Consider the following 13,016-nt stretch of genomic DNA (forward strand, 5'->3'; position numbering starts at 1 on the left):
ACTTTGTTCTCACTTCATCACAAACATGTACATATATAATACATCAAAACACTTTCAAGTGAGACACATCCGGTCTTATGCATGTAAACTTATGTTCAGGAGTCATACCATGAACAATTGCAATGAGTGTCCTGTTCATAATGTACACAGTAGTTGCTATTGCTTCTGCCCAAAAGTAATGTGGCATATTCTTTTCAACCATCAAGGCAGGTGCCACTTCTGCAATGTGTCTGTTTTTCCGTTCTGCAACACCATTCTGTTGCGGAGTGTACCTGCACATAAACTGCCTCTTGATTCCCTGCTTTCTCAGGAAATTGCTAACTCATGGCATCTTCCACCTGTGTATGATTGCTGCTGTGAATCATTGGACTGTTGTTGTCCAGTTTCTAATTTCCTTATCGGCCACCACCTTGGCCTTGACCACGGCCTCTACCTTTGCCTCTATCTGAATTAGAGTAGAAGGCCTGTTCCAATGTGTTCTTGCTTTGTGAAGAAGAATCCTCACCTAAAGCCCTTTCTTCTATGATCACCATAGATATCAAGTCCCGAAACTTGGGAATATTCTCCCTAACTGCAATGGAGGTCTTGAATGGCTTGTGCTCTTTGCCAAGCCCATTCAGACAAACACTCACCAAATCATCATCATCCACTAATACATTGATAGACCCAAGGGATTCAACAATGCCCTTGCTCTTTAAGGCATATTCATCGATGGACATGCTTTTCTTTTTCACAGTATGCAACTCTTGCTCTTTAACTGCAACTTCCTTGCCTTTGTGTTAGTTTGGAACATTTGAACCAGATTGTGCCATGCAACTGCCGGAGTGTTTGCATCCTGTATGTGTCTTATCATAGTGTCTGTGACACTAATTGAAAGCTAGTACATGACTTTTCTTGCACCCTGATTCCAATCCTTGAATGCCTTCATATATGTAGGAGTGGCGTTCTCCTCAAATAACTCTGGAGGCTCCTCATTGGCTCCTTCTACATAATCCCAAAATCCTTTACCCATTAGGAAATTAGTCATTCTGAACTTCCAGGCATGGAAGTTATTCTTATCGAGAGCTGCTCACTAACAATTCGATTAATTCCGTCAGACATGTTTTCTTGTAGCAATCAAATACCCTACAAAGAGACAACTTCTGTTATGCAACCTGTAATACAATAGTATCTCCTGTAACTACTGGAACAACGGTACTTGGACACAGCCTGTGTGTCACCAAATGTGACCAGAGTACATACACATACACCCAGTATCAACAATACATGTGCAAACCCTGTCTGCACTTCCAAAATGCACTGCTGCATTGCAATAACCTGATTTAGAGTAGAAACAATTCTCTACCAGAACTTTCAAAAAACTGTCGAATATCCTATAGTGACGAAACGGGGCCCATAATGCGCTCGTAACGCGAATTTGGCTGAAAAAAGTCCGTCTAATAAGACATTATACCTACCCTGTAGCTCCGTTCCCGCAAGACAGCTTCTCAATCGGAGATGTGTAGCTCCCAGAGAGCTATTGAGGGGGTGTTGTACTACCTAAACCAAGAAGGGGAAAGAGATGATGGTGCTCTTACCCGTGTAGTACCACTTCCTTCCTTGCTTGTTCTTGCCTCTTGCTTGCCTTCTTAGCTTTCATACGAACCAGGTTCTGATATCATAAAGAGAATGTGGGGGAGAGGGAGAGCTTCAAACCCTAGTAAGCAAACACACACACACAAGAGAGAGCAAGACGACACAAGAGAGAGATGGATAACTGAATTTTCTTCTATCTTCTTCTTCTCTACTCAACCAACATAACATAAGATAAGAGTACACACTATATGGGTTAGTACTCAACTACTACAACATACAAGGGTCGGTCCATAATGTGAACCCGACTAAATGAGCTGGCGCTATAACTATGCCAGTCTCTAGTAATCCAAAATGGCTATCACACAGCTTGTTATCCCACTGGCCGTATATCATCCATAATCTCACCAAACATGCAAGTGGTGTAGATGTGGACGCTATCACCCAAGCGGGTCATAAATGTCCACCGTAGCACTAGTTGAGCTCGATATCTCAACAATATGTACCCATACAAAATTAATTATTTTGCACACATGTGCACGGCTAGATAATTCCGTCCAATGTCAACCTTTGTTGTCTTGAACTTATGATCTATACTCAAAAATAGTCCGTAATGTTAGATCACAATTACTTTGGAATCACTCACAAAAATAATACTGACAAGTGGAAATCATTATCTAAATTCACTACTATGCTTCACACATAATTAATCGGATTCACTCCCACATTGGATTCACTCACAATGTATTCACTCCCACATTGGATTCACTCACAATGTATTCACATAATTAATTGGATTTACTCCCACAGTGGATTCACTCACAATGTCCTCAAGTTTCTTTGATGGTACCTTGCTACTCGGATAACCGTAGTAATTCTAGAGCTAATACGTGCACCAACTCCCGACTTCTGGAAGGGACGCATTTATTAGATAAAAGGCCGATGCGGGCTTGCACGGTAGTGCGGTGAATCATGATAACTTCCCGAATCGCACGGCCTCGGCGCCGGCGATGCTTCATTCAAATTTCTGCCCTATCAACTTTCGATGGTAGGATAGAGGCCTACCATGGTGGTGACGGGTGACGGAGAATTAGGAGTTGATCAGATTCACTCACAATCAAACTCACACATTCCTTACATGCGTCACACATGTCACAACTAGTTGGATTCACTCACAACTAACCTGGGTCACCCTCTAAAGAATTAGTCAGATTCAGTCTTAATTCTTTTACCACACTTGGGTCACCCTCCCAAGAATTAATGAGATTTACTCTTATAATTAATTCTTTAATTTATTATTCGTAACATATTCCCACGCTAATATTGTGAGGTGCTAGTGATGAAGGGCCAAGTTTTCTAATGAAAATGTAACTATGTCGATTTTGATAGAGTTTCATTTTTTAGTGGCCAAGTAAGCAAAAATATAGTGTCTTCCTTTCTAATAGTTTTGCAATGACTTGTTTAGGGACCTTAGCACCTTACTCAATAGAAATTCTAGATTAGATGTAGACCTGCACCTATGAAAATGCATGCAATTTAAATTTGTTATAAATACCTTAACTTATTCAAAATCAGTAAAAAATACCTCTAATTTTGAGAGATGGATTTTTTTTTGGTTGATATGGTGATTTTTTCCCCATTTTTCTCTCCCCTCTTCTCTCTCTAATCTCTCTCTTACATCCTCATAATTTACCCCTCTTTCTCTCTTCGCTTGTTTCCATGCTTAGAGTGGTTTACAATCAATGGTGAAAATAGTAAGACTTTGGTTGCTTTGTAAAAATCCTATTATCCCATTGCCTTGTTTCTATGCAATTGTTGTGAAGGTGGATCCTCACATACTTAGTAATGCTGAGAAAAAGTCCAAAGAACCTGGCCAAGATTAAATTGGATATATTCTCAAATCAAAGTGAATGAAGAGTTTTTTGAAGGCTAAGAGACGGGAAGGTTGAGTGCTTAGCTGGCCAACAAAGCATCCAAAAGATGTAACCGACCCCACTTGCACGTGAATAAAAATTCACTAAGCAGCCCATAATTGGTTGCACTCTATTTTTTTTAATAAGGCAAGAGATGCATTGCTTATCCAATAAACATTAATATAAGTGCTTGGTAAACTTGGAGATCCTTGAAAAGATAGATTCAACTTATAGATATTTCCCACGTTTAAGTTATCTGGGCCATGCAAAGTTAAGAAGACATTGTAAGCAACTAGGTTTGCCTCATAACAATTAGCTTTTGACTTTATTGACATAAAGCTCGCGAAGTTTCGAGCATCGTGGTTAGCCTATATAGTATGAGTTGTTCAAAATTTAAAAATACATCTCTCAAAATTTTCAAATTTGGTTTTAATTAGATTGTTCAAAATTTTCAAATTTGGTTTTGATTGGATTGTTTAAAATCATTATATGACTCCCAAATCCACACGGAATTAACGTGCCGAATTTCTGCGGCGTTGTCGAGTCGACGGTCCGACAGCGTTTGCCATGCGGCGTGTTCTCTCGTCACGAATGAATGCGGGACGCGCAAAGAACCAGAACTCCTCCTCCTTTTCTTCCCTATGTCTGGAAAGGGGAAGACGTAGGCTTCCGGCACGTCTTGCCGGACGTCCTACGGTCACCGGCAACCTTGAATCTTGTTGAAAAGACAAGACAGACTGTGGCTGCAGATTGCGTGCCTTCTCAAACAGGAACTTTTGGCTATTCAAAGCTATGTTGCGTCTTGGGTTTCCTCGCTTCGCAGAAGAAAACACGAAAACCTACCACATGGTCTTTTTTAAATTATGCACGTGCTGTGCCTACATACCAAATCTTAACACAGGGGCATGAAGCGAAACCTAGGCTAATCACCCGGGCATGAAGCACAACAGAGGCTAAATCACGCAGCACGAAGCAAAACCTGGCTTAATCAAGCAACTGCATGAAGGAAAACCTGGCTTAATTAAGTAAGCTGAGTCAGTTTCTTTGCTTGCTTTCCTGCTGCAGCCTTGTTGGCAATTACGTGACAAGTTTCTTTCCTTTGTGCTGTCTTTTCAATTCTGCATTTCTCCAATTTACAGACATGGTACCTCAACCTTGACAGGTTCATCAGCCCTTATCCCAGGTCACATCTTGTCATGGTTGATTGATAGTTGGGTAGACACTGCTTCAAATCTCCTGTTGGTGGCAAAGCTCTATAGAAGTATGTACTTAGTTCAAGACACAATTGGGGCCATGGTCTTGATGCTTCTTTCTCTATGGTGCCTCGGCTCCTGGCCTGCATTTTTCAACGTCTTGGAACGTAGAGGGCGCTTGCCACAGCATACGTATCTGGATTATGCTATTAGCACCTTCATTATTGCTGTTTTGTTTGCTGTTACCTTCGGACAGATTGGGTTCTCAGTCCAAAATTTCTCAACACAGCTTTTACAGGTCAGACATACTCTCTATTTGCATTAATGTCTGAAACAAAAAATCTTCTTTTAATGGTGATTGACCTTCATTATAGACTTGGTGAGTCCTGAGAAGAGACTTCTATTTAGTATGAAAAAATATACAAAAGGGAGATTTCAAACCAAACAAGTGGGAAATCTCAACCAATCAGACGCCTTGTGCTGCCAACAAGGTCCCATATTGAGTGGCAGTGAAAAAGATGCCATAATCTCACTCTTATAAATTGGCCGCGCTTTCTCTCCTCAGCCCTCGAAGATCCCTACATTTTGGCCCAAGTGGCCATGAGGGTGTGGATGATATTGGTGCAAATCCTGCAAATGCACTTTGACTCATAAACCAAAGTGCCCTCACTGGTCTATATAAGCCACCCTCAGTCTTATTCATTTAATCATCTAACTCTTGCATAATTCTGTAGTGAACAAAGCTGTTACCATGTGTGCCTAAGTCCCTGGACTTGTACATGCATATCTTCAGCAGAGCACCCTTAGTGTGCTACAGTCCAAGGCAGTCACAAGGCATCTTCAGCATTCAGCCATCAGTCCAGCATTCCCTCAACAGATCTGGGTGTGCGTATTGGCTCCTAAAGTGGCTTCTAAAGTGCCTTCATACTGCATGATGGTTCAGCTGACGTATGATCTTCTCGACCTTGCGTTTGGCATTCCACATTGGACCCCATTTGGTGTTCGGCTTTCCATGTTCTATCTCTACAGCTCTATGTCCTTGTTCAAGAATTAAAGTGGATTGTTTAAACTCACTCAAACATAAAGGTTTAAAGAAGGCCTTGCTGTTTGTTACATGATCATAGTACATTGGTATCAAAGCTTCTGATCGTGACCCAGCTTGGCTACCTAAAGTGAGAGCTTCTCGTGGATGGTAAAATTGAGGTCGGGAAAACCACCCAACTGTCCATCATGTCAGGGGAAGAAGAATAAAGCTTCAAAGAAGACACCACAAAAGAAGAAAGCAACAAAGAAACACCACCACAGAAGAAACAATACTTCTGCAAAGCAACAAAGATTTCATCCAAGAGCTGATGGAGCAAATCAGATTGCTAGCTACAACTTCAACAAGCAAAAGAGGTAGAAAGGCCTAAAGAGCAGGGTCCCACGGAATTTGAACACATGCTTCTCCTGATGGAGTAAAGTGGGGGATGAGTTATAGAAGGGCCGTGAAGACCGGAATCCACAATGTGGGATAATGGTTGCCATGTGGCAGGGTAGGAGAGGAAGGCGACGAAATCCAATGCCAACACCTGCCTAGAATGAGACGCCCGAACGAAGCCAAGCAACATTGCCCGAACGATGCCGAACAAGAGCGAAGCCAAGTAGGAGCCTAAGAGCCCAACAGGCTTTGATACCATATCAGAAACGTGAAAGAGCCGCCTAGGAGCACCACTAGCAGTGCGGAAGTGGACGGACGAAAGGCCTAGCCTTGCTGAAGGGTCTCCCCACCCCCCAAATCCAGGTTATCCACTATAAGTGGGGGACTCGGGGATGACGGAGACCACGGGGCGGAATGCGGAATGCCCCTTATAGAAGGGCCGTGAAGACTGGAACCCACAATGTGGGATAATGGCTGCCACATGGCAGCGTAGGAGAGGGAGGCGACAAAATCCAACGCCAACAAAAAAAGCCGGGAACTTGCCGAGGAAGGCCGGCGCCATGCAGAACTTGTGGCTTTGGAGCATAACACAAGCTAGATCAAGAAACCATGCAACTCTAGCATCGACCCCCAAATGGCACTTGGTCCGAGATCCTCCACCACACCATCAACCACTGTCATCTGTGCTCAACCGAACGTCAGAAGTATGATGGTAAGTGTGGTCCGAGATCCTCCACCACACCATCAACCACTGTCATCCGTGCTCAACCGAACGTCAGAAGTATGATGGTAAGTGTGGTCATTCTGTAGTTACACGATTTATTCATCAGTTTGTTGCATATTTTCCATTGGCTTATATTACAAATACACATGACAAAATCCACGGAGTGGCACCACATCTCATTGGGAAGGCCGTTACCTGGTGGCAACATGCATCTTAGATCTGGCCACAGGGGCACCGAATTATGTTAAAATTCCTTAGAGTGCCAAAGTAGACTTTGTTCCCAAATGTAGTGCTATCTTGGCACTATGGGGTGAAAGCTATCAACGTCGAAGAATGGCTAGAAAAGAAAAATTTTGGTAAGCCCTAAGCAAAAAAAAGAGAGCCATTTGGCAATGGTCCCCAATCGAAGAGTGCTCATGAATGATATTACTCTATTTACACTTTGGAACCGCTTTCCCATGCTTGTGGCTGAAAGCAAGGCTCTAAGAGACCTAAGCTCTGATACCATATGTCAAGCTTGTCCATCTAAAATATCGGTGAATAACAAAGAGAAAATAGCAGAAGACATAGAAAATTTATGTGCACCCACATGTACTTAATCTACTATTGTATTGCATGAATCATAGAGCAATAATCACATGCACAAGACTGCAATAGTGGCCAAAGGATTGGGACATGATGTATTCCAAACATTGGATCTTTGTCAAAAAGAATATGCTGCCATTGATGTATGGCTTGTGCTGCAGTAGTAACTCAAATACAATGGTCAAGTGTTGCTTATGCTCTTTCCCGGTCTTGGAATAAACTAAGATATCATCAAAGAAAGTCCTTGTGAACTTTTTGTGATCTCAAAAGGCATGCTCCATCTTATATGTGGCTGCACCCGCATCTGATGATATACATTGTTCAAATCGATGCAGCTGCAATAAGCTGAGCCATGTAAGTGATTTAAGGTGCCATCAATCCTTGGAAGGAAACTGATTTTTGATGGTCACCTTGTGCAAAGCACAATAGTCGTAAGTGCCATTCTTCTAAACGGGTGAACAATAAGGAGAGTTGCTATGTGTCATAATTACTTCTTGCTGACTTGCACTGACTGTGAGGATTATGTTGTTAATCCCTCATATTGTGTACTAATTACTACTTAAGTAATTAACTTAGAACAAGAACCTTTAGGAGAACACTTGAGAGAAGATTGATTTGAAGTACTACGCACCAATGTGCTGTACATCAACAAAAAGAAGAGCGAATTTTTCAAAAACCATGTGGAATATCTTGGTCACATCATTTCTGCTAATGGGATTGCAGTAGATCCTAAGAAGATTCAGGCGATTGTGGATTGGCCTTTGCCTCTCACCATTTCAGATGTTCGATCTTTCTTGGGACTTGCTAACTTTTATCACAACAAGGTGCATAGATTTTCAGAGATTGCTGCCCCTTTGACAGAATTGACAAAGTTGGACAAACTTCAGCGGTCTTCGGAAGCTGAGCAATCCTTCAATGATCTCAAGCATGCCTTGACGACAACACCGGTCTTGGCCATTGCAGATCCCACTCAGCCCTTTGATGTAATGACAGATGCCTCAGATCGTGCTTCTGGTGGAGTTTTGATGCAGAATGATCGTGTCATTGCTTTTGACAGCAGGAAGTTTTCAGCCATTCAAAGCAGGTATCTTGTGTATGATAAGGAGTTTTTGGCAATCGTGCATGCTTATCGAACTTGGAGACATTATCTTCTTGGAGCAGATTCAGTTGTACGTACAGATCATCAATCTCTGACGTACATTTTCACTCAGCCTGTTATGAACTCTCGACAAGGCAGATGGGTTGAATTCTTGGCTAATTTTCACATGATTATTCAGTATGTTCCTGGTCTTCAAAATGTGGTTGCAGATGCTTTAAGCCGCATGCCTCGAGCCATTAATTTTGCCATCACAGATGTGCAAATGTAAACCCCTGCTTGTTTCAAAAATGAGTATTTGACTGATAGAGATTTTGGAGATGCGTTCCGTGCTCTCAAATCTTCTAATCCCAGTCCTGCAGAAATGAACATGTTTGCAGCCTACATTATCATGGATGAGTTGCTGTTCTTTTCTGATCGCATTTGTGTGCCTCACAATACTTCATTGCGGAAGATTCTTATTCAAGAGCATCATGAAGTTCCTTATGCTGCTCACCCTGGTATCAACAAGACATATCAGCTTTTGTCTGCTACATACTTCTGGCCTCAGATGCAGCAAGATGTTATCAAATTTGTCAAAGCTTGTCATTCATCTCAGATAATGAAAGCCTCTCGACAACTTCCTCAAGGGTTACTTCAACCGTTGCCAGTTCCCAATGAGAGATGGGAAAGTATCAGTATGGATTTTATCACCACCTTGCCTCGTTCATCCAAAGGCAATGCTCAAATTCTTGTGGTGGTTGATCGATTTTCCAAAATGGCACATTTCATTCCTTGCAAGAAAGCTGCTTCAGCCCCAGATGTGGCGTCATTGTTCGTGCAACATGTCTTCAAATTGCATGGTTTGCCAAAGACCATCATCTCTGACAGAGATCCAAAGTTCACTGGACATTTTTGGATGTCTTTGTTCAAATCTCTTGGCACAAATTTGTTGTTCAGTTCAGCCTATCATCCTCAAACAGATGGACAGACTGAAAGGTTCAATCAAATTTTGGAAGAAATGATTCGACATTACATTCAATTCCGTCTGGCATCATGGGAAGATTATTTACCACTCGTGGAATTTGCTTATAATAATTCCCATCATTCAGCAATTGGATTAACTCCATTTCAAGCAGCATATGGGCATACTCCTCTTGTACCTACAAACTTTGTTTTACAACACAAAGTGGCGTTGGCAGATCAGTTGGTTCAGGAGATGCAAGATGTGCTTGTGCAAGTTCGAGATAAATTGGTACATGTGCAACAAAAATATCAAAAATAGGCCAACAAGCATCGTCGACATGCAGATTTCCAAGAAGGAGATTTGGTCTTGTTATATGTGGCACCTCACCGCTACAAAACAGTGAAGTCAGTTTTTCCAAAGTTGCGACCTCGCTTCTATGGGCCTTTCAAGATTCTTAAGAAAAATTCAGTTGTCAGTTACAAGTTGGAACTTCCACCTTCATGGGGAAAGATTCATCCGACTTTTCACATTTCTTGGCTCAAACAGTATGTTCAAGGAGATTCGCCTATTCCAGACTTATCTTCATATGTACCAGAAATTGAAGATGACCATATTATCCTTGTTCCAGAAGTAATACTTGACGTACGACAGAAGGAAACAAGAAGAAAGTTGACTACAGAATTTCTTGTGAAGTGGATGGACTTGGATGAGTCTGATTCCACTTGGCAAACAGATGAAGAAATGCAGCAATACCCTAACCTTCTTCAGGAGTTCTTTGACAAACGGATGTCTATCATTTGACGCATGGGTTTTATTTTAAATGGGAGGGAATGTCACGATTGTGACGTATTTATGTATCAGATTCTCTCTTCATTGCTGATTCCACGTATTTATGTATTAGATTCTCTCTTCATTGCTGATTCCTGTTGCAGATGCAAAGAGTAACCAGCCAAAGGAAACCCCTACCCTCGACTGGTTGCGACTCTTCGCCAAAGGATGTACCTCTTCATCGAATAGCCACATCGCTTCGACGAATGGTTGTATCCCTTGATGAATGGTTGTGCCTCTACATCGAATAGACACATCCCTTAGCCTAAAGTTGTATCCTTTCGTCAAAGGACATGCCTCTTCAAATGTGTCTCTTCATCTCCTATATAAGAGACCTATTGTACTCAGTTTAATACAACAAGTCAATTCAATCTTCTCTCAAGTGTTCTCCTGAAGGTTCTTGTTCTAAGTTAATTACTTAAGTAGTAATTAGTACACAATATGAGGGATTAACAACATAATCCTCACACTGACTTTGAAGGTGGTAGATTAAGAGGTGAATTTTCAAGCACCACATCAATGCGATGGCCTTAAAATCTCTTAGGGGTAACTCTCTTGGTATAGTCTTTGAAAAACAATCTGTATATTGCTTCAAGAAAGAAATCCCGTCATGAATTAAAATATCCTTAGACATCTTTCTCTTCCCTTCCTTATCTCTCACAAAAACCAAGTACAAAGAATCCGACTTCTTTGGATCGCATGGCTGCATGCTCATGGAGCAGATTGTTTTCTTCCTGCTGGAAAGGAATAGAGGGACCTACAGTTATGGGCATATTTATGTTTCTAGATGTTTCATGAGGGAACAAGTAACTGGATGTATGCCGTTGTTGGCATTGTTTTTGAATGGTGCTGTGAATGGTTCTGTATGGAAACAGGATAAAGGTTTCAAGGGGGAAACATACCTAAAGGTTTCATGTGGAAACAGGTCGTAGGTTTCTCGAGGAAACATGTTTTTCGAGGAAACATGTTTTTGGTTTGGCCAGGAGATAGGTCACATGCAGGCAGAGGCTACAGGAATGGACACATGTTTGGTACAGCCTTGCTGAGCTGATTGGACAGGGGTTTGGGAATCCATGACTGAGATGGATAGTACCCTTGGAAGGCAGAGAGGGTTGGTACAGGTGTGTCGACTGTATGATATGCTCTGCTGTGATGCGAGTTCTCTTGTGGGAAACAGTTTGGAGTCTTTGTTATGATGCAGGAGCACTGGATGTGTCAGGGTGTGATGCTGCTCATAGGGTGAGAGGCTATGGATGGTTGTGGCAGCCCTGATTATGGGAGAAAGCTTCTGTATACAGGACTCATATCAAAGAGTTTTGATGTGAACAATGGCTGGACTTGTTTGTGGATGCCGAGTGGACAAGAAGCCATGATGCAGGGTCTTTGCAGGCTTCAGGAGTTTTACTTTGACGGCTGAGTTTCCAGCCTTATTGTAATCAAAGCTCTCTTATAATCAATTGAAGAAATACCGCAAGGGGCACCACTGCGTTTTGGGGCCAATCGGTGTCTGTGTACTGTTTGCAGGAGCACTCTAGCTCCCCCTGTTTGTTTTCCTTTTCTAGGTCTTCAAAGGTGTTGAAGTGTTTTGTGTGTAAGTTTGTTTTTGCACCGCCCTTTGGTTTTTTCTAGTGATCAAGGCCAGTTTACAAAGTTCCGTTGCCGGGACATCGTCGACTTTCTCAAGGAGGCGAGCCCGTGGTTGCTCTGGTCGGGACAATCACCAACTTTCCCAAGGGAGTGAGCTTGTGGTTGTCTCATGAGAGTCACATCAAAAGCTTCAACATGTGGAAAGTGAAAAGGAAGTGCAGGATTGTGTGTCTTTGCCTATATGAGGTGGAGAGCAAGAGTTGAGGATGAAGCTCAGGAGAAAAGACACCAAGGACAAGAAGTAGTCGGCTAGGAACAAGAAGCAATTGAAGTGTTATGGTGCAAAACATGGGTTGAAGGCTATCGCTTTCGACAGTTTGTCACCGGTGGTATCTTTACGGAGGCTTCATGGGTTCGGAAGGTAGCTTCGTTCTATGTTTAGCAGTGGTGATCTACTATGCTTCATCGGGGACTTTTGCTTACCACTTGGGTGGAGTGCAAGCAGGGTGCTTGAGGATATATCAGATGAGGCTCAGACGGAAGTGGAGGAACTTGATGAGGTTCTTATTCCCGAGCAGATATTGGCACATAAGGAAAGAAAGGTACAAGGTAAAGTTTCCCGTCGCTATCTTGTGAAGCTCAAGAACTATTCACTGATGGATGCGAAGTGGATGGAGGAGGGTGACTTAGCAGATTCACCTCAGGAATTGCAGCTTTATCTTGATGCCTTTGAGTTGGAGCAGACTCTTGTTATGGCTCATTCAGGTTCAACAGAGCTTGGGTTTGGAGCATTGCCTGATGCTTAAGAGGGGGGTAGCACCTCCGCTCCCTTGTTACAGACCGGTTGAGTTGTCATCTAGGAGTCGCTTGGTGACATCTTTGTTCTCACCCGAAGGTACTGATAGCTGACAGTACATTTGCTTATGGGACTTCTATGATATTGTGTACTAGTCACATGAGATGGTACAGTTGGGTATGGTTCACAGTCGGCTGCACCATGAACTATAACTGCAACTATGATAACTCTGTCTACATTTATGGTTAACAGAGATGGTTTTTGCCTTTGGAACTAAGGTATCACTGAGGAAGATTGGGACATTGATCTTTGTCATATGGTTCTGGCTGTTCTTGACCACAGGATCGGTCAATTGG

The 13,016-nt window shown here is 42.4% G+C and overlaps 1 protein-coding gene across 3 annotated transcripts in view; it reads left to right on the top strand.

Moving 5' to 3' along the window:
• Positions 1–4,077: 4,077 nt before the first annotated feature.
• Positions 4,078–13,016, top strand: part of LOC147638406 (ureide permease 5-like) — a 144,670-nt gene continuing 135,731 nt past the window's right edge. For 2 of the 3 annotated variants that reach the window (XM_086798336.1, XM_086798334.1), the window contains exons 1-2: positions 4,078–4,510; positions 4,648–4,976. In XM_086798336.1, coding sequence (XP_086654462.1) covers positions 4,749–4,976 — 228 coding nt within the window. In that variant the 5' untranslated portion in view covers positions 4,078–4,510; positions 4,648–4,748. Of the gene's footprint in view, positions 4,511–4,624; positions 4,977–13,016 lie in introns of all 3 variants that reach the window. The other variant, XM_086798335.1, reaches the window with a different exon arrangement.

Source organism: Cibotium barometz, chromosome 5 (genome assembly GCF_041138505.1).
Source record: "Cibotium barometz isolate CiBa-2024 chromosome 5, ASM4113850v1, whole genome shotgun sequence".
NCBI lineage: Eukaryota > Viridiplantae > Streptophyta > Polypodiopsida > Cyatheales > Cibotiaceae > Cibotium > Cibotium barometz.